This window comes from Anser brachyrhynchus, assembly GCF_964034855.1.
Source record: "Anser brachyrhynchus genome assembly, chromosome: 22".
Lineage (NCBI taxonomy): Eukaryota > Metazoa > Chordata > Aves > Anseriformes > Anatidae > Anser > Anser brachyrhynchus.
This window is the reverse complement of record NC_137715.1, coordinates 3,792,184-3,816,526: the sequence shown is the minus strand read 5'-3', so window position 1 is coordinate 3,816,526 and position 24,343 is coordinate 3,792,184. Positions and strand designations below refer to the sequence as shown.

Genomic DNA, 24,343 nt, shown 5'->3' with positions numbered 1-24,343 from the left:
GGGGCGTGGTCGCGGCAGTGGGCGGGGCCCGAGCATCCTCCCCGGTGCCGGTACCGGCGCTGGGTGCCCGCACCGGCCCCGCTCCGCCCTGCCCCGCCCGGTACCCGGTACCCGGTGGGGCCGGGGCCGTGGTCGTGGTCGTGGTGCGGGCGCCCCGCGGGCACCCCCGGGGCTGGGCACTCCCGGGAGAGGCGGAACCGGCACGGTCCCGGTCCCGGTCCCGGTCATCCCCGCTCGTCCCCCGCTTCTCCCCGCGGAGCCCCCCCGGTCCCCGCGGCTCCCCGGCCGGGCGCTGCTCCGGGACCCCGGGACCCGCGGCGGGGCGGGGGAGGGCCCGGCCGCGGGGCCGCCCCCCCGGGGGAGGAGGGAGCGCGCTCCGGCTGCGCTTCCCCCCCCCCCCCCCCGTTGCGCCGGGAGCCGCGGGCCCGGGCGCAGCGGCCGTGCCGTTCCCGGGGCAGGATGAGCCGCCCGGGGATGCTGGCCGGGCCCCGGAGCCCGATCCGCACCGAGCCCTTCGGAGAGGGCTTCGCGCTGCTGGGCGGGGAGCTGGGCAGGTAGGAGCGGGTGGGGGCGCACCGGGGTGTGGGGGCACGGGTAGGGGTGCGGGGGGTGCTGGGGGGGGTGCGGGGGGTGTGGGGGCTGGGGGGGCTGGGGGGTGCTGGGGGGAGCAGCAGGGTGCAGGGGGGAGCAGCGCAGGTGCAGCAGGGGTGTAGCAGGGACGCAGCAGGGTGCTGGGGGGGTCAGATGCAGGGGGGATGTAGGGGGCACAAATGCAGGGGGGACGCAGCACGGGTGTGGGGGGGGGCACAGCAGAGTTGCAGCAAGGGTGCGGGGGGGGCACAGCGGGGTGCGGGCGGCTCAGATGCACCAGGGACGCTGCAGGGTCCTGGCAGCCCGGACGGGCAGGAGCTGGGCTCGGGGCTCAGCTGGGGCCGAGGGGCAGCCCCGGGACCCTCCCCGCACCCGCGCTGGGTGCCCAGGCTTTGGGGCAGGGGGGGTCCGGCCTGCAAAGGGGCAGCAAAGGGCCCGGCACCCCGTGCGTCCTGCCCCCCCGCACCCTCCTGGGCACCTCGCTCAGCCCCAGCCCCGCCGGTGGAAGGGCTGAGAACCAGCCCGGAGGCTGCCGGAGGGGCACATAGCAGGGGGGACCCCTTGGCTGGCACCCCCCCGGGTGGCCGCAGCGGTTCCCACCAGCGCAGGAAGCGTTTGCCAAGAGCCTGCGGTGTCGTCACCACCTGCGGGGCCTCGGGCCGGCATCGCCTCTGCTCTTCTGAGAATCCACCCCCGGTTCCCCATTTCTCTGGGGACGGGGACAGGTCCCAGCCCTACAACTTTGGGCACCGAGGGTGCCGGGGCTCTGCCCGCAGCGGGGGTCCTGGGGTTCCCCAGTGCCCCCCAGGGACCCGCAGCCAGCTGGGTCCTCTCCTGCCCGGTGCCCTGCTCCTGGCAGCGCCGCGTGCTCGAGCTGCGACCGGCAGCGTGCTTCCACGCACCCCTGCACACCGTGCCCTCCCCAAAGCCCCGGAGGCCTCCGCGCTGCTCGCACCGATGCCGAAATTTTGGGGCCAGCAGCTGCGGAATTGCCATTTTGGGTACGCCTGCGCTTCCTGTGGCAGGTGAGAGGCAGGGGCTGGGGGCCCCGCAGCGCCTCGCTCAGCAGCACCGTGTGGTTTCTGCCGGGCTGAGGGAGCCGGGTCTGTGCTTTCCGGTGGCAGAGAGGGAGGCCGAGCCTCCCAGGCGGCCCCGCAGCTGAGGCCTGCTGGCTCGTGACACTTGTGGCTGCGAGGACTGGCACCTCTGAACCACTGGAGGGGCCCTACGGGGCATGGGGTGGCTCGTGGGCTGATGGCCCTCCCGCAGCACCGGGTCCTGCGTGGGCAGCGGGGTCCCCGTGGGGCGCAGCCTCTGATTTTCGGATGTGATGCCCCGCTCCATTGCCCCGAGCAGTGATGCTGGACCCAGGGCCCGGGGGTCCCTGCTCGCCCCCATCCCCGGGGTGCCCCACTGATGGCCCTCCCTGCGCAGGGGCAAGTTTGCGGTGGTGAAGAAGTGCGTGGAGAAGGCGACGGGCAGAGAGTTCGCCGCCAAGTTCCTGCGGAAGCGGCGGCAGGGCGAGGACTGCCGGCCCGACATCCTCCACGAGGTCGCGGTGCTGGAGATGGCGGCCGCCAGCCCCCACGTCATCGGCCTGCACGCCGTCTACGAGACGCCCCGCGAGATCGTCCTGGTGCTCGAGTGGTGAGTCCGGAGCCGGCGCTCGCCTGGGAAATGCTTCCAGCCCCGCTTCTCACCCGGCCCCAGCCGCCGAGCCCCGGCCACATCCTGCCCGCAGAGCCGCGCTTGGCTGCCTCGCACGGCATCCCGGGGCTTTGCACCGGGCTCGTCCCCGGGGCCGTGCCCCCACCGGTGGCTGCGTGGGGTCCTTGCCCGCTCCGCCGGCCCCTCACCACGTGGCTCCGCTCCCAGCGCCGCCGGCGGGGAGATCTTCCACCAGTGCGTGGCCGAGGAGGACGAAGCCTTCACCGAGAAGGACGTCGTGCGCCTGCTGCGGCAGATCCTGAGCGGCGTGGCCTTCCTGCACCGGCACGGCGTCGTCCACCTCGACCTCAAGGTACCGGCCCGGGGCTGGGGGCTGCGGGCAGGGGCTGGGGTGGAAGCAGGACCACGCTGATGCCGTCCCCTGCCCGTCAGCCCCAGAACATCCTGCTGACCCGCAGCAGCCCCCCGGGTGACATCCGCATCGTGGACTTCGGGCTCTCGCGGCGGGTGGATGCGGTGCAGGAGGTGCGGGAGATCCTGGGCACGCCGGAGTACGTGGGTAAGCGCCACGGGGGGGCTAATCCTGCACCGGGCTCTGCTGCCCTGGGCCCCTCTGAGCTCCCCCCTTGCTCCCTGCAGCTCCAGAGGTCCTCAGCTACGAGCCCATCAGCACGGCCACCGACATGTGGTAAGGGGCATCCGCGCACCCCGACCCTGCTGGGAAGCGCCGCGGTCGCCTGCGTCCTCCGTGGGAGCTGGGCTGAGCTCTTGGGGATGGCTTGGGGGAAGCCGCATCGTGCTGGTGACGTCCCCGCGGTCCCAAACCAGCACGTCCCCGGGTCCCCGTGAGGTTCAGGCTGCAGCCGTGCCCCCCCGGCTCAGCGCCCGCTCTCCGCAGGAGCGTGGGGGTGCTGACCTACGTCATGCTGACGGGCGAGTCGCCCTTCCTGGGGGACAGCAAGCAGGAGACGTTCCTCAACATCGCCCAGGTGAACGTGCGGTACCCGGCCGAGCTCTTCCAGGGCATCTCCCCGCTGGCCGTCGACTTCCTCCGCTCGCTGCTCATCCGGGACCCCAGGTACCCGCCCGGGCATCACGGCCGGAGCCACGGGGCTGGGGGAGCCGTGGGGCCGCGGTGACCGTCCCCCCTCTGCCCGCAGGGAGCGGGCGCAGGCCCAGCAGTGCCTCCAGCACCCCTGGTTGGCCCCGGGGCCGGACGCGGCCATCGGGCTGGCAGCGTCGGAGCAGGCGGAGGAGGACGCGGAGCCCCCGGTTGGCCCCGAAGGAGACGAGGAGCTGGTGCTGGTGGCCTCCTGCACGCTGCGCTGCCCCTGCCCGCAGCCCGGGGAGGCTGAGCCGGGGGGGAAACCGGTGCTGGCCCCCCGGGAAGTGGCCCGGGAGGTGCTGAGCTGAGCGCGGCCGTGCCACCGGGCAGCAGCAGCTCGGACGTTGGGTACGGCCAGCGGGGCTTGGCTGGGAACCGGAGTCCCGGTGAGGGCAGTGCCGGTAGCCCCAAACCGGAGGAGGCCCGGGGGGGCTCAGCACCGGGGTGCTCGGCCTGCAGCTGCTTGGAGCAGCTTTGCCATAGGATGGCCCCGAGGAGGGGGCTCGGGGCGGGGGGCTCGGGGCTTTGCTTGCTGCGCTGCTGGGCACAGCCACGGGGGAGGCACCGGGGGCCTGCCCAGCCCCGGCGCCCGGGGGCTGCGGGGGGGTGGGGGGGGGTCCCGGGACCGGGACCAGGACCGGGGGAGCTCCCGGGGCTTCGCCTGCAGCCGTGGGAGCGCCGGGGCTGGCCGCGGTGCCCGCATTGTTCTGGTTCTCATAAATAAAGGTGACGTTTTCTACCCCGCCGGCTCCACGCCCGGGAGCTGAGCCGGGCTGCGGCGGTACCGGGCCGGGAGCGGGGCACCGGCACCGGGGCACCGGGACCGGCACCGAGCGGGGCTGGGGGGCAGCCGTGCAGCGGGAGCCCCCGAGCAGGGGCAGCTCCGGCCTGAAGAGGGCACTGCGAGACCGGGCAGCGGGCGGGGGAAGCGGCCCGAGCTCCCCCCCCGAGCCCCGGGGCCACCGGGCGGGGGACCGGGGCCTGCCCCGCTGCCCTGCCCGGGGCGGGGGAGGCTTCGGCCGGCCCCGGGGGTCGGGGAGAAGACGGATTTGGATTGCAGGCGAGGAGCTCGCTCTGGGAGCGGTGCGAGGCAGCAGGGGAAGGGGTGAAAGGGGAGAGCAGCCCCTGGACACAGCTGGCACCCCGAGCAGCGGGGGAACCCCCTCCCTGCATGGGGCAGGCAGCCGCCAGCTCCAGGGACACGGCCAAATTCAGGCTGCCCAACCCCGCTCCTCGCCCTCCCCGATCCCCGAGACATTAGGAGACGGGAAGCACAGCAAGCTGCAGCAGCTTCGGAAACACAATCAACCCAAAACCCCACGGCAACCTCCCTTCCGCTCCTCCTGCGCATTTGGAAAAAAAAAACCCGCAGGCAGCTCCAAGCCTGCAGGAAAGGCCTGAGTAAACACGGCCCGGGGGGCTCTGTCCTGGAGCAGAGCGTGTTTGCCTCAGCCCCATTGGAAGGGCATCCGCAAAAACCGGGTTTAATCGAGGTTTAGTTTGTAATTCCTGCATCCATGCTTGTTTCAGCGAGTTAGCAGGGATTTAGCGGGGCGGGGAGCAGCCGAGGCAGCCCTGCTGTGCCCCAGCTGGCCTCGGTTCAGGCTGGGCACCAGGGCTTGAAAAGCACGGAGACATTCCAGCCGAGGCACAGGCACGCTGCTCTCATTTTACAGGCCTGCTCTCTCATCCCCTCTCTTCCTAGCGGCCGCCAAGGTGACAGAAAAACCCAGAGCAGGAAGGTTTAAGGGCCCCGCTCTCCCCCAAAGCCTCCCCAGCACCAGGGGGAGGAAACAAGGAGAGGCCACACCAGAGGTAGTGCAGTTAGTTTAATTTATAGTGACCATCGGCAACACATTCCACCTGGGCAGGACGGCTGTCGCTGCTCCAGCTGCATTTTGATTTTGGCTTTCTGCAAACACCCTTGTAAACATACAGCAACGTCTGCCTGTAAACACAGCAGTGGCCCAGAAGGTGACGAAGCGCAGCTCCGCACGCACGCGTGACCCCACCTGCACCAAGTGCGCACACACTTTTCCCCTTTCCCCCATCGTTTTCAACAGCCCTGCGCTGCGTGGCCTTTCTTCTCCAGATCCAGGGTACGATGATTCTGGTTACTGTTCTGATCCGTCCATACATAAATACTCCAGATCCACTGTGACGATTAAAAACGAGTTTACACACAACACCGAGACACACACACACACCTCACTGCTCCTACAGCTACATCACGGTGAGGAAGGCAAGAAATCCCTCATCTTGCACAGGAGAAAAAGCAACGGCTGCAGTGGGGAATTATGGCAGAGACTCCATTGCCATGGAGACTTTTTTAGGAAGACCCTTTGGGGAAGACCCAGCCTCTCTTCTCCCTCGAAGGCCCTCTTAGACCATGAGCGTACCATTGCCACGACGGCGTAGGCAGCGGTACCTCTGCTTCTGCAAAAGCTGCTCCCGCTGCTGTCACGTGCGCAAGGCGTTAGCTGGATGTGCCAGGACCTCCGAGGGCTTTGCAGCCCCAGGGCTTTGTTTTTAAATGAGAAAACCAAGACATCCCAACCGGTACTTGGCGGTATCCGAGTACAGCTGGACCACGTCCACAAGGTGCAGCGGCAGCCCCGCACAATGGGGACACGTGCCACAAGTGTAAGAAACACCAGAGCACTTCCCAACATACCCCACGTCTGTCCAAAAACCACCCCACCTCTCTCTCTGTCCATCTTTCCAGTCATGTTTTTAGGCTGATCTGTGCGGGCTGGCCCCGAGGCACCTGCTCACAGGTCTGGGCTAGCAGCAGCACGGCAGCAAAGCCCCCGTGCTCACCAGACTCCAGAAAGGAGCAGCAGAACGAGCCACGGAGCTTTGCCTGGGATATTTGAGCTCAGTTTAAAGGAGCATCTCCTCTCCCTGAAGGAGAGGAACCAGCTTTTTTTTTTGTTTTTTCTCCCTCAAGGACAAGCCAGGCAAAGGCCAGGTGTTTCCCCATCCCTAGGGGGCACAGAGAACCACCCTACACTTAGCTGAGGCCCCTTGAGCCGTGCCCCTTCATCCCAGCACCTCAAGCCTTGTCCAGAGTTCAGAGAAGAGCTGAATCTCAGCAAAGGGTACGAGGTTGTTTTTGCAACATTGCACGTGTGGAAGCACTGGAGGTAGGAGAAGCACACCCTGAACTGCCCATTGCTCATAATTTAATCAGAGGCAGAGACACGTAGATCCACACGTAAAGCTTCCTGTAAAAATCTCTTTTCCTGAGCAGCAAGCTTTATGCAAGCTGAAGTTGCCTTTTCTTCTCCGTGTGCTTTTATGCCCACTCAGCTGTAGCTGCATTTTTCTCATGCTGCCCTGCTAAGCCTGCCAGGAAGCTCACAACACGAGGAGGACACTACTACACACCACACTGACACTTCATGCACTTAGTATCTTCAGTGGTAAACTTAAGGAAGGAGCAGTTTCTTTGATCCAGTGTCACTCAGTACTCGGGAACGTCAAAGCTCTCGGCTTTGAAATTCCACGGTAACACTCAAGTCTGCTGCAATAAGTTATTTTCACTAGGGGAGGAGTACATGCAACTCAGACACACGGGACAGTACTAGCCGTAGATCACAGATGCTTAACACTGCTGGAGCAGAGGGATCTCTAGTCATCAAACTTCCCTTCGCGGATGGTATCGAACGAGAAGGGGAGGAACTTGAACCCAGTGCCAGTGTAGAACTTGTTCTGGAACTCAATCCTGCAAGAGAACAGAGCGATTGCTCGTTAGAATGGCAGGTCTCATATGAGCTAGAGATTAGCAAGAACCCCATGAAAAAGTAGCTGTTTATTGACCATAAAAATAAGCCTTTAAAGAGGAAGAAGCAGGATTATGATGTACCACCTCTACTGGCACAAAGGCCAGTTTGTTTGATGTTTCTGGAACAGAGCAGAGGAAAACTGTCAAGGTACTGATCCCAGCGCCACAGGCAATACAAAGGGCAACAAAAATAAGAACTCCTGAACCGTGGTATCACTTAGAAGCACCTAAAAACACCCAGCGTTTCCTACAAGATCACGTTACCAAAGTTCACATCTTCGCCACAACAAAGCTCAGTTGCACGGTGCTGGCTCCGACTTCCTCCATCGGCTGCTTCTGTTTATTTACTTAAGCATATTTGGTTTCTGCCCACATGACTCCTTCTCCCGAGCTCGAGATGTGCCTGTTGTCTGAAGCTGAACATTAACTTTGCCTTGTTTGCCTGCTTCCCCTTAATAAACTCCGTTTAAAAAAAGAATTATTCTCGAGAACTGTCCAATGGTCAGCAACAGCTAAATAGGGAGAGAGAAAAATAATCCCATGATTCACAATAAAAACAAGCACAGTGTTTCAGGAGCCTCATGAGCAACACTTTCCATTGCGTGGCCCACTAAAAAACCTAAGTCTCTGCAGGAATCAAGCGGCAGCAAATTGTACAGCTGTTCTAGCACAATTCAGAATAAGTACAAAAAAAACCTCACTCTTATTATTTTTTTTCAAGTTTGAGAATCGTGGCGAGGTCCAAAGCCGATGGCATTTCAGCTGGCAAAAAGTGGTTTCTCAACAGAGCTCAGGAGTGAAACTCATAAAAAGAGCTTTTTGCTGATATGTTCTGCTGCCTGTTCATGCTGATAAGCAGAGAGTTCCCTGCAGAGGAATCCCTAGGATGAACAGGATTTTCCGTGTGGGAGGAAGGGCTCCTTGCCAGCATGCTCCAGTTTTTCAGGAACCCTGATAATCTCCATAAGTATCCTGTGACTAAGTGACTGTTCTGTAAGCAAAGGGAAATAAGAGGCAGACGGTTGGGTATCTGACTCACACAGAACCCACTGTAAATGAAATTTTAACCCCGATGATTAACTGTTCCAGCTGGCCCTGACATCCGAAAGCTCCGTTTGGACAGACTCGGTTACCACTGGCCACAACTGGATGCCCGCAGCTCAAGGAGAGGCTGTTGTAAGGTTAGAAAACCAGTGAAAAAGTTTAACCGAATTCCACAGCTTCAACTGTGTGTTTTTCCTGCAATTGTCTCCAGAGCAGTGCCCAGAACCCAAGGTCCTCTTCTGACATTAGAAATTGCTGTTCCCAGGGTCACTCACTCTCATGCCCGCTAACTTTATTGCTAAACTTTGTACTGCCTCTCAGTGATCGAATTCTGCAGACGAATTTACTAGACAGCAGTGCAAAGTAAATAAACAGACCAGAGAAAGCTTTCTGGCGGTTTGCATCAAAGAAAACCCTCTCTTCGGCTTTTTTTGTAGCAACAGTTAAGCGTTTGCCGGACTGAAGTTGCAGGGATTTTCCAACCCGCTGGTCACAGAATAACCAAAGTGTTTGGAAAACCAGGCCGCTCACCGTCCCATCGGGAAGCAACTGCAGAGGCACCTGTTGAACAGGAAACCTAACTTGCAGTTAGCTCAAGTGCAAATTCCTGCTTGGTATTTATACCCTTAAGGAGCGCGTCGATGCCCGAGCTGGCAGCGGCTCCGAGGGTAGCCTACGGCGCACCTTGCGGTACGAAGCGAGCAGGGTGTTCGTGTAGGTTGCTGTAGCCTCCCTTTCCCCAAAAGGACAGCAGTTTCGCATGCTGTGGGATCATTCCATCCTACACTTAGAGCAGATGGCCTTTTAGAGCAGTACTCTGCTGTTACGGTCACGCTAAAAGACATACCCTGGCTTATGACCTTTGTGAAGGAAAATAAATACATTTCTGGCAAGTGGGTGGGGAGCTGGGCTTTACTACTCCCCCGTCCGCTGGCTGGATTGCAAGTGGGATGCAGCCCCAGCACGCCCACGCCTCTCAGAGAGCAGCACTCCCCCTCGCTGGCTGCAGGCCACGAGCAATGCCAGGGCAGGGCAGGGCAGGGCCTGCCTCTCTTCTCAGTTTACAGCTGAGAACAGCCGTCTGCGAGGCACCACAGAACCGCTGCTTTTTACTTACTCCGCACGGTTGTTTGAGGCTGACCACGCTCGTGTTTGAAACCTATTTTGGTGTCGCCGCGCGGCCCCACAGCCTTTGGAACAAAGCGGGCTTTGTGCGAGCTCCCCACCTGCAGCTGCACCTAACGCCGTGCGAGCGGGGGGAATGCTTGGGATCCGTCTCGCTGCCTCCAAGGGACTCCGCTCATCCTTTGCCACCAGTTCACAGACCTTCCGACAGCTCAGGCAACGCATGGTAAAGAAAAATCACATATCTGGCTCAAGTACACGGTGAAGTGCACACACCTCCCAGGGAAGCTGCTCATGCACTCAGGAAGGAGAAACCAGACTCGAAACCTTTAGCACCAGCAGACGGTCCTCTGTGCCTGCCAAACCTCTGCTCACACGTGCCTGGGAACCGCTCTCTCCACTCTGATGGACGTGGACTGAGGTGTGGGAGCTGAGACACACCGGGGTGACTAGAGCCAAGCCTGGACAACGGTTTGGCTGTGGCATTGGCAAGGGTAAAAACTCCCAACCCTGGAACTGAGCCTCCACATCAGTGATCTTTTATCACTCATCTGTCTCCTGCAGAGCAGCACGAACCCCGCTCTTTGCTGCTCTGAATTAACCCGATTTGCTTTGCATTATGCCTGCTGCTATCCATTCTTTTCAGCAATGGCCTGCTCTTGGGACGTATTCTAAGGAAAAGAGCTTCCAGATCCAAACCAAGCCTAAACCTTGCTTTACCAGGCAGTCACCTCCACCGAAACAACATTTCTGCATCAACTGATGATGCTGCGACCCAGCTTTGCATCCAGATACAACAGTCTCTTTTTGGGCAAAGTCTATGTTTGCTTTCATGAGAACCGCTGAGCAGCTTAAAAAAAAAAAGTGAGATACAATAATGTAAGCAGAGATGTCAAGCTACCTTACCAAAAAACAAATACATTTTATATTTCAGAACAGGGATGTTGCAACGAGAGGAATTCACCACACAACATGGGGCATAGCTCAGACTGCTACTGAGTTCCAGCAGACCTCTGATAAAGGAGACTGAAATCTTGGCAGCACTTGGAGTGCTTTCCTCCACCTCAAAATGCCCCAGAAGAACCCAGCCCGCAGAAAAAATGCTCGCTTTCTGAAAGAGCACGCAGCAAATCCTCCTCATTTGGGACCGATAGGCAGAGCTCGTGGAAAAATCTGTTCTTCCCACTGAGTGACTCCTCCTTTCCAGGAAGGCTGAGCCGCCCACACCTTCAGAATTCCAGATAGGTGACTCTTCTCCCAGAGCCACAAAACATGATCTGCTCTTCCCAGGACAGCTGCATTTGATCCTCCACCCCCCGCCCTCTGAAAAGGAAACACCTACCGCTGGAAACATACTGATTCCACGTTCAGAAGCAAAAAGGAATGTTAACAGCATGTTGTTTTTGAACAACTGCAGGTGCTTTCCTTTCCACCGGGATAATGAAAATCCAACAAACCCAAAATAATTCCAGCACGTCACCTGCTGTGTGAAATTGCTGCTTTTCAGACCCTAAGCTCGAGCAGATTTCTGGTAAAACTTTTGTTTACATTCTCATAGAAATTTGAAACATATGTTCAGGGAAAATATCCCGATTAAGAACCTCAGTCTTGCAGTTCTCCAGCAGGTGCCTGGCACTGCTCTGCACGGCACCCGCGATCCACGTGCCTACTGCTATTGCTCAGCTGGATTTTTCTCTTTGCTTGCCATTTCAGTGACATGAATCTTCCCTTTAAACGTTTCTAGACCATATTTTAATCATACTTGAGAAATAGCGTGGCAATGTGAAAAGCCACCTCTTTGCTGAGCTGTAAACTCTAGTTCACCCTTGTTTCAGGTGCTCTGTCAGCAGTATCCCTAAGTGTGGTCTGCGATTATTATCACACGATAAGTATCTGCAGAAAAACACGCTTTCTTAGCTAGAGTAAAAAAGAAGAGGCATTCAGAACCATTCACGTACTGTTATTCAGGAGTGTGCCACAAAGCACTGCGGTCCAGACAAGCAAGATTTTGAAAATCCACGAATTCACAAGCCACCGAAGGTCAGGAACGCCGCACACCGAGTTAGAGCGCTGTTTGCTCTGTGCTGTTAGCACGAGTATCGAGCAGGGTGTGCAGAGCTCTCTCCTCACACTGATGCAACCGTGCAGTACAGTGACAGCAGTGTGAGGATGAGGAAACACCAGCCAGTCAACAAGAAGATCTCAAGTGACTGGTATGACGATTTCTAGGCTGGATGCCAGGAAAAACAGAAGCACCATCCAGCAGCCATTTGCAGGAGCAGCCCCCCCACGAGAGGCTCCCTCAGCACAAGATGGAGACACCTCTGAACTCCTGGGCGAATCCCGACTCACTCGAGCTACAGAGACCAGGCACACCGCGATGCTTCAGTGTGCACTGAAGCACGCTTGTCAACGGAGAACATGAGAGGACGAAGTTTTCACTCCCCAGGAGATGGGGAAGAGTGCAAAGAGACTTCTGCTTGTTTGTTTCCAAAAGGCACTGGCTTCCTTTTCCACTTATGAGACTATTTTTAAAAAGTGCTCAGAACAGCCTTTTTCTCCCACTTAAGCAAAACAGAATTCTCCTTGTGAACTTCATGTGACTTCACTTTCAACCTACCAGGAGAGGAATGACCATAAGAGGTGGCAGCAACCAGAACTCCCCAGAGAAGAGGCGCAGACTCGCTCTTCTGCGCTTTAGCCTGAAGAGAACCCTAGCAGAGAGCACAACGCATTCCCATGCTGCTCTTTTGATTCCACCGGCACGCCAAACGGAGAATCTGAAGTGGAACAATAGGTGCTCTTAAACACGGATTAGAGAAAGCTCTTGAACACTTTTTTCCGTACTTGGGTGCAGAGAAAGTGATGAGCACTCTGAGTAATTCCTTCTTGTTTTCCGGCTGGCTGCGTACATAGGAGCATAAGAATCAGGGGAAAGAGACTAAGGAAGCATCAGTCAATAAGCAAGAGCAGTAAGAAATATTCCTCGTACTCCACAGCACCCCAGAAGGCAGACAGACAAAGCTGCCCTCTGTTCAATGTCAGGTCTTGTGAAGATGAGCAAAGTCACATGCACCACGCCGAGCTACAGCTACAAAATCACGTGCACACAATAGTTCACGGCTGAGAGATTTTAGAGACAACTTATAGAGCTCAGTTTGAACTGATCTTTGAGCTTGCAGTCCCAGATTTTGCTTTCCTGTAAGGCAGCAAAATGCACTAAAGAAAAATCTATTTAGAATAGATTACCATGTTAAAAAAATCTATTATCTGCTAAAGTAGTGATATTTACGGGGTAGCATCCCTTTTCAGATAACTGCCGCCCAGATACACTGATTTGTTATTTTACTGCCTGTCTCTTCACACTTCCTATTCAAACAGTCCAATGGCACAAAGTTTTCCTCATAGAGCAGACCAGATGCGACGGGAACTGCAATCAGCAGCTATCACACATCAGGGGAAACAAACATTGGGACCAAGCAACAGAGCAAAGGACAGAACAAAAAATCCTACTGAAAGCCAAAAGCACTCTCATCCATCGAGCACAACCTTCCAGTCCCACTGTTCACAAAGCTTTACTCTGATTTATTTTTAATTGTAGAACAGCTATTCCCCGTAATTTCTACGTTTATGCATGCAATCAGGAAAGAAGTGTATTCCTAGAAACGAGAGCGAAAATCTCTGGTCCTATTAAAGGCTTTCTGCTGCCAGAGCATATCTGCTATAGGGCATTTAGATGTTTAGATAAGATCCCTGGTACTCTCCCACTTCTGAACATTACTGATCTCAACTCAGTCTTATCCACTACCCTCATTTTATAGCCTTAGTTTTACTGTGTAACAGCCAATTCAGTCTTCTGGAAGAGGGCATTTCTCCAGGTAGTCCAGGTGACATCAATTTCCTTACCACAAAGAGCTCTACAGTTTCTGAACATTCCTGTAACTCACCAGTGCAAGCGAAGAGCATGGAGGAAAGCAGACAGGCCCTCCATGACCAGGAGAATTGCTACCGTCAAGGCAGCAAAAGCAGCAAATATGAAGAAAAGGACGAGGCTTCCACCCAGACTCCTCACACTGAGGCCAACGTGGATCACCATGGTCCAGAGCACCTCCGAGAGCTCTGCCAGGAGAAAGGAGAGGAGAGGACTCATTTCAGAGCATTCAACAAGAAGGTTACAGGTTATTTACATTGCAAAAATTGGAGTCAAGCAAATTCGCATCTTGACAAGGTGGGAAAATTCAGAGGAACGACAGTTTTTGCAGGCAAGTAAACCAGGATGTTGCCCCCATCTCTTGTAAGCAGTGCAGGGCAGGCTACCTGCACAGCAGACCTTTGCTTTATTTAGGGTTTTAACTTCCATCCATCCCTGACAGCTTCTAGCAGAGTGCTATGCAAGCAGATATTTGGTGTTTAGACTTGGTCACTAGCAGCTGACGCACACAGCTCTGTCCTAAATCAGCAGCGTTTGACACTGCCGGAGAGAGCTCCGGGGAAGCTGCTTGCATTCCTGCCTTTGGTCCAGGCTGACCGTGACACCGATCCAAACTCCTGCTCCAGAAAGAGTACTCACGTGCGTGGGCTAAGCTGAGAGCCCAGAGCCTCAAGTAGGACGCGGTGTTTGAGATGCACCCCAAGCAATACTCAATGGTGTGGATTGCCTGGTACACCACCGTGTCGGCAAAGTCGAACTGCAAAGCGAACACAGAAAATGACCAAAGCTGCAAGACTTGCAAGCAGGAAAGAGTGGCTGGCTGGGTAAACGGGCACACTACCTGGTGCTATCACCAAGGACATCGTGTTTGAAAGTTAGACACTGATACTGTCTTCTCCTGGTTTAGCATGTCAGTTTTATAAATTAAAAATTAATTCTCTTGTCTTTTTAGGTTTTGCAGAATAATAGTTCACTGCTTGAATATTATTGCTTTCCTGCTATATCATACGAATGCAAGATACTGTAAATTCAGCCATGGACTTTGCCAGGAAAAGACTGTTCAGCAACAAGATGGTATTCATATGAATTCACTGGTAAACTGCATGGACTTCTACAGAAAAGGAGACAGTATTCCAAGTCGATACTGTGCATGTACCTTTGCCACAGGATCATCAAAAGCATTTTACAAGATGGGAACTTTCCCTCTTTGAAAGCAAAAAGAATGCACAAAACAGTCTAGAAAACGTCATGTGTGCACAATTCATTGGCGAAGTCTTTTTTTTAATAATAATAAACAAAGAACTCAAAATCTGCCATGAAGGACAGTTTCTTACTGCGCAGCTTGGGAAAGCATTCCTTACATTCTGGATTTAATCCATGCTTCAGAAACTGCTCATATTTAAGTTAAGTCAATGTGATACTTTAAAGACATCGTGTGACTAGCGTTCTAGGCATGCAGAGCAGGCTATTTATATTCTTATTTCTCCCTTGGTACATCCAGGGCAATAAATATTTCAAACAACAAAGTTAAAATCGCTGTCAAAAGCCTGATTTCTTCTCCACAGAATGTGAACTGCAAAGTTCTTTAATAAAGACTGCCCTCGCAAACAGTACCACCTCCCAGCACAGATGGCACGTCAGCGTGCAATAAACGGAATGTGACAAATATTTAAACAATGACAATTTACGGCCACATGCAACTGCTGGAGTCACCGCTACGGAGAGAGCCACCACTATGCTAGGGAGCAGAAGAATCAGCAGGATCGCTTTGGTATGGTACTGGCAGTTTTAGCCATTTTTCACAGGATTACTGATATACAGAATTAACGGCCACACCAGCGTGCTGACCCCCGCCACCCCACCAATTCCACATGGACCCACACGTAATAGGACCACTTTCCACATAACAGGGTCGCTTTTAGCGTAATTTATGACCTCGTTGTTGCAAAGCTACTCTAATTTCATGGCATTTATGTTGTGTTTTTTTTTTTGTAAAAAAAAAAAAAAAAGGTTACCTGATAGCCTGAAACCTACAATCAGTTCAGCATGAGAGTTCCTAAAATCCAATTTTTTAATACTCATTCTTGTTACAAGTGTTTATGAATGAGCAGTTTCTCACAACAGAGACTCTCTTCTACAGAAAGATCCTGACTGGGTAAGTTGTTGAGCTGTATGGAACCAGACTGCTTTTGCTGTTATTTACTCACTGGCAACAACTGGTATCATCCTTAAAAATAAAGTCAGTTTGGGAAAAATCATTTCGAGATGGTGGTCGTTGCAGTGCAGAATTACCAATGACACAACGTAAGGCAAATGAGACAAACTTTAGAAGCATAAAGTTTTCCATTTCAGATCTCTGGCTTAGCAGCTTTTCAGGTAAACTAAGAGAAGATCTGCAGACAGGGGATAAGACACAAGCTAAATAGATGACGTAATTAAAGGTCTGTTAATGGGTATGACATTGTATGAAGAATTAAAAATGGCCTGTAATACGTAAGCAGCTAGATCATTTGGAAGATAAGATGCCATGACATAACATGTTTAATTTGGTGTGTGGTTTACGCCAATGGGAAACATTCCGGATACACATGAACGCAAAGCTGGCTGTAGTCTTACCACCTCATCCTCTGTAGGCTTGAAAACACAAGTTTACATTTAGTGAGGTGTCTCAATCACAACATTAATCACGAGCACATTCAGTAATTCCCTCCTAAACACGACACAGTAAAGCAGTTACCCACTACATGCACTATGGAAGCAAGGTAATGCTGGAGAACTGTTAAGAAGCATCAGAAAACTCCCAAATTAAGAGACTGTCTCCTTTTTCTCCCCTATCAGAAGTAAGGCAAAGCAGCTAAAGTAACCCCCAGCAGTCAAAACGAACATAAACTGAGATCTCACTATTGCAGAAACACGGCCCTTGGACTTTGGCTAACACTGGAGAAGCAAGCAGCACAACTGCACTGCACTTCAGCCAGAGCAAGAGCTGAATGTGCCATCTGGGAGCACTCTGCAGCTCTCACTGTGCAGCCTCTAAGATGATGGCTCCTTGTAATGAGAACAAAGCCACATTTCCCTGTATCTGCAAATTATGCTGCCTTTTTTTTTTTTCCCCCCAGAACTCCTGGGAATGACCAAAAGATGGTCTGTGGTACTTTACTGCTATGAAAACACTTCACTGAAAAGGTTGCTATTTAAACAGCTTGGGAATCAGTAAATACAGTCCAAAAAACCTAGCACGTTCTGCTACCAAGCGCATTGACCTGGGACAGAGGCTGGCCAGGTGCTTACCTCTTCCCCCTCCTCAGAATGGGTAGACAGCTGGTCATGTTGAATGATCTCAGCATCCTCCTCAGTTGGTCCATTGCCCACCCGGATCCCACCAAAGTTGTGCGTCCCCTAATACATGCAGAAAAAGAAAGAACAGAGTGTTGTTGGTGCTTTATTACAAGAGGGGGTGCTTCTTACGACTCCAAGTGCAGCAGCAGTAGCTCACAGAAGAAGACAAGACATTAAGGCCCGGGTTAAAGCAGCTGTACAATTCTGTTTCCCAGCCAGGATGGGAAAGGTGCTGATTCCTGCTAGGGCTGGGGAGGGGGGACAAAAAAAAGTCTTCCTGCATGAATACTTGATACATTTCTCTAAAGGTAATTGCAATCCTGAGTAAAATAAATGCCACATCTCTCACGAGAACATTTGCTGTAACTGATGTGCAACAGACCAGCGTTTTGCCCAGCAGCTGTTGAACAAGCACTCAGAAGGACTGAAGCACCACTGCTCTAAGTGAAACAAGTCGCACAGTGGCAACTCAGAGCAGAACCGACTGACACAAATCTGGGCGCACACACACACTCGCTCCCCACCAGCGCCAGGCATACTGACACACGTGGGAAATCAGACGTTCCCTTACTTGGAAATTCAGTGTTGTGCAAGCAGTTCCTTTTATAGACATTGGTTCTGACACTCAGCGTCTGACGCTCATAAATCTACTGCACTCTGAGTAGGAAAGAATAATCCACAAAGCAAGTTGAAACTTTCCTCTGATAGGATCACTTGATGACTGCACTCATTGCACAGTTACAGCAGGCTTCCTCCTCCATACTGTCTCACCACCACCAAGAAAGGATGCAGAGAACCGTTCAACATCTGATAGTGACCTCAAGAAGAGCTTTTATGCACTATAAATACGTACTAGACAACGAAGGCCTAACTTGCAGATCACTATTTCTGGATTTCTGTTCAGCGAGCAGCTGCGTGCACGGTACAGCAGGATTTCTATTTCCTCCCAGATGTTCCAAAGACAGAAAACGCTCGTGTCTGATCTGAGATACTATAAACGAAGACCTCTGAGCCTGACCCACCTAAAGAGGCGGACTGAAATGCCACAAATGGAAATAAAAGCCCTGCGTTCAGCTTTAGGACTGTACCAGGGTCATTTGTAACACGGAATGTAAACAGGCTAACTAGCAACGTTAAATACTTTATAACTTTAGAGATGACAACACAAACCGAGGAGGCTTAAGATTCTGTGGCTTTCACAGCTCATCGCTCTGGCATATGAGCAGAACAGCCTCTCAATGTTCTTTCAACCACTTTGTTCTTAGAAGCCTACTTTTACTTTATGCCGAATTATGAATTTGCCTAAACTAGCAGACATGAATTAAAGACTTTGTCAAGTTGTTTCTAAAAACAAATTAGGTAGCTGTTTACGCTCTGAAAATAGAAATAAGATGAAAAAAATAGAATATGTTTACAGGTAAGACAATGCGTTGAGTTTTCAGCATCTTTGAAACACTGTAAGTTACTGTTGAACAGTATCAGCACCCTGTTTCTATCCTCCTAGCCTGCAAGAATTTGTACTTTTGCAGCTTTTCCCTCACACCCAACTTGCATCTGTTCTCTGTAAAGAGTCCAAACTAAACACAGCTCCAAAAGCTCCAACCGTTTACTTCATACTCCAGCCACACCTCACACAAATTTTCACTTGCAGATTCTTTTACCGAGAGGCACTCAATATGCTGGATGGATTATGCACAAAAAAATCCATTGTTATTTCTGATGTTTTTGTGAGGCTACTTACAATTTTATGATAGAAACATAGGCCAACAGCTAAGAAGTTATCCTCAAAGCACCTTTAGCACGTAAGGCACAGAATTTGTTTCACTGTTTGTGAGATTTAAGCTTCCTAGTTAGGTAGCATTCATAACCAAAACCAATTTGAAACATGCAGTACAGAGAAAGAGATAAAGTTCTAGGAGCTGCTGCAATCTTCGTTCCACCAGAAAGCTTTCACATTAAAGGGCTGGCTATAGGTTTGGACACAAACAAGGAAGCAGAAACAACTGCTTATTTGTGCATAACCATTTTATAGCAGTTTTTAAGTCCAAGTGTCTACAAGGGCACAGATGTTAAAAAACCAGTCATTACTGGTACGAACTTGCTGGGAGGCCATCACATAAACATGATGTTTGGGAACACACAATGCAAACAAAAACGCTTCACTAAGAAGAATCCTAATCTAGCTTAAACAAATATGCAAGAAAAGGAAAAAAGGGGAACTTAACCTGGGGGGATGTGGTAGCAAGGTATTCTGGTGCTGCTCTGCAGGTTTTGATTTCAGCAACACTCCTGCAAAGAAGTGTCTCTGCATTCTGTGCATATGGAACTATTGTCCACCAGCCTGGTAGTTCTTCCAGAATGTATCAATTTCGCTGAACTTTGCTCTTTCCAAGACAAAGTGTCTTTCACCCTAAAGGTGCAGCTGGCATTCGCTTAGGAAATTCAGATACATTCCATGCTCTCTTGATAATTAGATATAAATCCATCACGTGATTTTTTTAAATCCACTCACTGTTGCAGCCGCTGCTGCCTCTAGTGCCTGCTCGTTCGGGACTGTGCTGACTTGGGCCTCCACGGGCTGCCCTTCCTGATAGTGAATGGAAGAAAAGAAAGGGAGGAGGAAGAAAACAAAAAGAGAAAGGGAGACGAATGGAGGGGACATGGGAGGATGAAAGATGGTCAGAGAAGGGAGAGGGAGTGTCTTTAACTGAACTGATCTTTGACTCGCTTAACATCCTAAAAGCTGTCTGCCATACATGCAGGGAAAATTTTCAAGTATCCCCAGTGCACATGTGCCAGGTCCCTGCATTTTATATAAAGATACTTTACAGCACAGTTGGAAACCTACAGAGTACCCCAGGAGATAACCTCTCAAATAAAAATGGAAAAAACAGACTTCTGCAATCATTGTTACTTTTAACCATCCAAACTGCTTTAAGAAATATGGCCATTAAGTTTGTCAGCCATGAAGCTTACTTTGCTTTTAAACTGTCATCCTAGCAAAAGCACAGAAATGCATCCAGCAACCAATAAAGCTGTTCCCAAACCAGCTGACAGTGCTCAAAGCGGTTATATTGTTTTTATCATTACCCACAGGTAGGGTTTTTAAAAGCCGATTTGATGCTGGATCCAGATCTGCTAAGCAGGCAGGCAATACTTCGTCTCCAGTAAAACCCACCTGCCTCTCTGACTAGGAATATGCAAAGAGGCTTTACAGGTCACAGTGCAGCGTGAACTCATGTATCCAGGTGCAGAACAAAGCTTTTCAACCGTAATAAGTTCTCATACTGAAAATATACAAGGTAGTCACCCACCAAGTGCTTTCTCCTTAAATACTGATGGCGAAGGACCAGAGGTTTAGCTACCAGCATCCACGGCACGCACAGTAACGCCACCACCACGAGGAAACACTGGAGCCCTTGCTGTAACAGAAACAAGTCTCAGATGATTTAGTGGCAGTCCACGCTCAAAAAACCAAACCCTTTCAAGAGGGTCTTATGCAACACTGAACGACAATTCCCAGAGTATGTGGATGCTTCACACACTCTCTCCCCACCCCCAGGAACAGCAACACGAGCTGTACTTGATAACTGACTGCAACTTGCCTGACTGTACACATGCTACTTATGCTGATACTGGTTTAGATTAGGGAAAAACACAAAGGATTCTGCAGGGAATGACAACTTGGCAGATATCTGAGAGTGCTGTGGGGAAGTCGCATTAGCAGCTTAGCTAAGCTTCAAGGCACTGCATTGCGGATGCAGGGCAATATCCCTAATGACTTTTCACTGTTAATCTGGATCCAAATACGCTGGGGGCACAGCTGACTTATGTTCAGTATGACACAAATTCTCTGCAAAGGAATTACTCCTTCCTTCTTCAACATTACATAGAATCAGGCTTTGGAAATGATGCCACGTTTCTTCTGTCTCAGAAGAAAAAACTGTTTAATGCCTGATTTTACAATTATTATAAGGTTACATTAGAAAGACAAATATCATGAATCATCTCTGATCTTACTATTCTAGCAAGAGCACGCACCTGCCCTTTGTAAAGCATCTTGTTACTGGTATCACCATAGGAGAACAGAAACATGTTGATAAAATGTATTAAAAGGCTTGGTGCATCCTTTGATGTGTGAGCATCGTACGCTGTCCATTTGTAGAAAATGAGAATAACAAGGTATCCAAACAGTGAGGACATGAAAATAATTTCTGGAATAAATCCAAGGTATATGTTCAGTGGCTTCTTAAAATATCTACAGAAAAAAAAAGGAGAGAGTTTGAAATTATATTTAGTTAACATTAGGCATGTGTAGGGGAAAAACTTTTAAGAGTAGGGGAAAAGCACCTCTGGAACAAAACTGCAGAGACTACACATTTCTATAATAGTTAGGACTTAACACAGTTAACTACTTAACATGCATGGTAATATGTACACAGAAATAGTTGTATTATGCCTTTCAGTTAAAGTCTGATAGACTCCTGCGTCTTAAACAGATACACACATTATACCCAGAGAAGTTTTCCTCCCTCCCCCATCAGGAAAGCAGAACAAAGCACTTACATGTGGTTGAGAAGACTCAACGTGACACCAAAGAGCATGTGGATAATGCCAAGAATCACAGACATTTTCATCTTAAATGAATTGAGGAAGGCCAGCTTATTGGTGGCGATATTCCAGATCTGTGAAAAAACACCACCAAGTCAGCCAAGCACCGAGTAAAAGGAAAACAGAGAAGAATGAAAGTGTTCTCTTTAAGCTAAACAGTATTAACCATCCAGAAAGTATCAGGCTCTAAGGGCAGGGTTCTATTTGTTTGGCTTTTAACAAAGATGTTTGTCATGCAGATACCTATTCAGGAAACAAGCAGACAATCTTTCTGATAAGAGCACTTAAAGCAGCTGATCCCACCATCAGAGCAGGAATCAAGCCTTGCTTGTTTTCATGGTAGGCAAAAGTTGCAGGAAAAGAGCACAGAGGCTGTTATCTTGGCAAAAAAAAAGTTTATCCATTTCAATGAGCAATTACACATAGAAGTTCTCATTTTCTGCGCTTCCTTTTTGATGTGGAACACACACAAAATTTTGGTCAAATATTCTAAGTGCAAGGAGCAGCGTTACTGATATAGGCAGCTACAAAATGTCAGGATTACTCACAAACTTACATTTCCAAGACTGATTGGAAAGACAGATAACTAACCTTCTCCAAGGCGGAAAAAAAATCATAAAATGATTTCTACGTCTCATGCCAGATTCAATTAAAAAGCAGCAGGTCAGAAAGGATGAGAAAGAAGCCTTTTGTGGCCCCAAGTCTTTCTATCCTCCATTTAGCGTCTCTTAGGAACATTTTCATCATTCAGGACTGTTTCCAACACTGATAAAGACTGCTAATGGAATGGCTGGGATGGGGAAATCTTTCACAATGAACTGGACAAATGCTTTTCTGTTTACGCAAGATGTTGTTAAAGGACAGCATAGGAAGGAAGAACTCTTACTGGGTCAATGCCAAAGGGATATGGTCCACCAAACACCCCTGGAATAGCAGGGTTCAGCTGAAGCAGAGGAGTAGTCTCCAGCAGAGCATCTCTGTTTGGGTATAAGTAGATTATATAAACATTAGCACAAGCAATGCTGACCTCCTTTTAAAAGTAATAGCATTCTTCCCTTGTGAGAGCAAGAAATATCTCAAATTGAGAGAACTTTAAGGTTCCCACGCGGCCCTAGAGATTTGCCAAGTGAGTAACAAACTTGTCTCCTGACCTGTTATTCAGTGCCACAACGAAAAAAGATTCAGGGGACAGGAATCTTGCCTGAATCTCATGAATCTATGAGAAAAACGCTGTTAAAGTGCTTCTGTATGAATTTTCTGAAAAGAAGCTGGTTTGAAACTTGATGGGTATCACATTGACACCCCTCTTCTAATTCTGCTCAAGCCTGAGTTCAGAAGTTTTGGTTTTACTGACTTGGGAGGATGACGGGTAAAGATAAGTCACCTACTTATTGCTATCACTCATTAGTTACGTAATTACCAACTATTTACTCACGACCAATTGCCTTTTGAGAACATCGGCCGGACGCTCCACGATGAACCAAACATATTGAGAGACTTGGAGAAGCAGTCGTTATAGATGAGGCCCGTGTAAGTGGAGAATAGTCCCATCAGTAGAATGATGTATCGTCCGCTAAAAACAGTGTTGAACATCTGATATTAAAAAAGAGAAAAGAAAGTCCATGAGAACAAGGGAAGTCTCTCATACAGACAAAACAGTAAAATCAGTCAGCTGCAGAACAAGCAACACCGGCCATATGGACTAAAAACACAGTCTTTATTCCCTTGTGGCAGGGATTAAGGGTGCAAGAGGTGATGCTGTGAGAACAGAACCCGAACACAGGGGTAAGTTGGTGGCGTGACTGCGTGTAAAGAATCTGGAATTAGCTGAAGAGGATAAGTTGCACTCCACCCAGTGATGCAAACCCCCAGCTGGCAGCATTATTTTGGAACTAAGCAGTGCTGACCCTACTCTAGCTTTCTCCATGCTCTGTCAACGCACCTTAACTCTGATTTGCCTCCTGTCAGCCTAAGCCTAGATAAGCAAAAGGAAGAATCGTGGAGATACACGTGCATGCACACACACCCAGACACCAGGAGTCTTCCAGTGACTGAATCCCTTTATAAGCCAACCAGGTTTTGGGGTGATGTATTTACAACTATTTAGCTGTCCAACTGCACTTGATAAACAATTTCCTTAAAACATCTGAAAGGAATAATTTCCTACAACCATCTGAAAGGAAAATCAGAGGATCTGACTATGGAATGACGCTACTCAGTCTCTGGTCTACAGACTTGTCAGTCTGAGTACTTCACAAATTTCAAGTGCAAGGAGTAACAGGCATTTTCAACTGAAGAGGGGGAAGACGCAAGTAAATCAAGTTGCAACTCTCTGCTTTAGATGCAAAGCCGAGCATGCCACGTCTCTTTACCTCATTGTCACTTTTCTGTGACAGAATACGACTTTCCCTAAACACCATCCAGACAGCAATCAGAGTCATCAGGATTCCATGGCCAAAATCTCCGAACATCACAGCAAACAGAAATGGGAAGGTAATGATTGTGTACGGTGCTGCAGGAGAAAAGAAATGACACTCCTAGTGCGCTGTATCTGAGTAAGCCCAGCCTTGCTACGGTACAATTTACATGCAGTACAATTCCCAGGGTTGTTCCCTGCTCCTGAAAGGTGTTAAGTTCACTAATAGAAGTTTTCACACATGACAGTCAACATTGAGAAACACTATGACTAAAAGAAGTCACATTTATAAGTATGGATTTACCTGGATTTATTTCCCGATAAGTTCCAATGCCATAAGCATCAACAATGTTTTGAAAGCCACAAGTAAACTTGTTAGTTTTGTTGTATGTTGGTGGGGTCTGATTAGTTTGCATCCTATTTAAAATGGATGGGACAGTGGATCCACTGTGCTCCTGTTTTTAAAGAAAATAAAAAATCAGGCCTAGAAAACATCCTCAGAGTAAGGGAGGACAGAGTAAAGCATTACTTTCTTGTTAGTATTTGTTAAACTGCAGGCTTGCATTTTTGTAGCCTGCTTGTGTAACGAAGAAGTATACTTGAGCAGCTGAAGAAGGCTGCCAAATCTCCTCTGCTCTCCACTTCATGTTTCAGGAGGAGAAGCGCTTTTAGTACGGAGAAGCTTTTTTTTTTCTTCTTACTAAAACAGCAAATGAAAAGACACCT

The 24,343-nt window shown here is 50.8% G+C and overlaps 2 protein-coding genes across 9 annotated transcripts in view; one reads left to right on the top strand and one right to left on the bottom strand.

Moving 5' to 3' along the window:
* Positions 1-25: 25 nt before the first annotated feature.
* Positions 26-4,101, top strand: LOC308181729 (serine/threonine-protein kinase 17A-like). Of its 2 annotated transcripts, none has more exons than XM_080565295.1 (7): positions 26-554; positions 2,026-2,238; positions 2,467-2,611; positions 2,692-2,818; positions 2,899-2,947; positions 3,158-3,337; positions 3,420-4,101. In XM_080565295.1, exons 1-7 carry the CDS (start codon positions 460-462, stop codon positions 3,670-3,672), a joined length of 1,062 nt encoding a protein of 353 aa, XP_080421421.1. In that variant the 5' UTR covers positions 26-459; the 3' UTR covers positions 3,673-4,101. The 2 variants fall into 2 exon arrangements, with proteins under 2 accessions (XP_080421421.1, XP_080421420.1); XM_080565294.1 differs by lacking the exon at positions 26-554 and adding an exon at positions 816-1,616.
* A 1,077-nt stretch (positions 4,102-5,178) lies between these two features.
* ATP6V0A1 (ATPase H+ transporting V0 subunit a1) overlaps positions 5,179-24,343 on the bottom strand; it is a 30,538-nt gene continuing 11,373 nt past the window's right edge. For 2 of the 7 annotated variants that reach the window (XM_080565290.1, XM_080565292.1), the window contains exons 10-22: positions 23,922-24,072; positions 23,574-23,713; positions 22,637-22,794; positions 22,088-22,178; positions 21,157-21,275; positions 20,632-20,848; positions 19,905-20,012; positions 19,103-19,177; positions 16,543-16,650; positions 15,868-15,885; positions 13,891-14,008; positions 13,268-13,439; positions 5,179-7,091 (exon numbers count right to left, since the gene is read on the bottom strand). In XM_080565290.1, coding sequence (XP_080421416.1) covers positions 6,998-7,091; positions 13,268-13,439; positions 13,891-14,008; positions 15,868-15,885; positions 16,543-16,650; positions 19,103-19,177; positions 19,905-20,012; positions 20,632-20,848; positions 21,157-21,275; positions 22,088-22,178; positions 22,637-22,794; positions 23,574-23,713; positions 23,922-24,072 — 1,569 coding nt within the window. In that variant the 3' untranslated portion in view covers positions 5,179-6,997. The remainder of the gene's footprint in view (positions 7,092-13,267; positions 13,440-13,890; positions 14,009-15,867; positions 15,886-16,542; positions 16,651-19,102; positions 19,178-19,904; positions 20,013-20,631; positions 20,849-21,156; positions 21,276-22,087; positions 22,179-22,636; positions 22,795-23,573; positions 23,714-23,921; positions 24,073-24,343) is intronic. The other 5 variants (XM_080565286.1, XM_080565288.1, XM_080565287.1 and 2 more) reach the window with 3 other exon arrangements.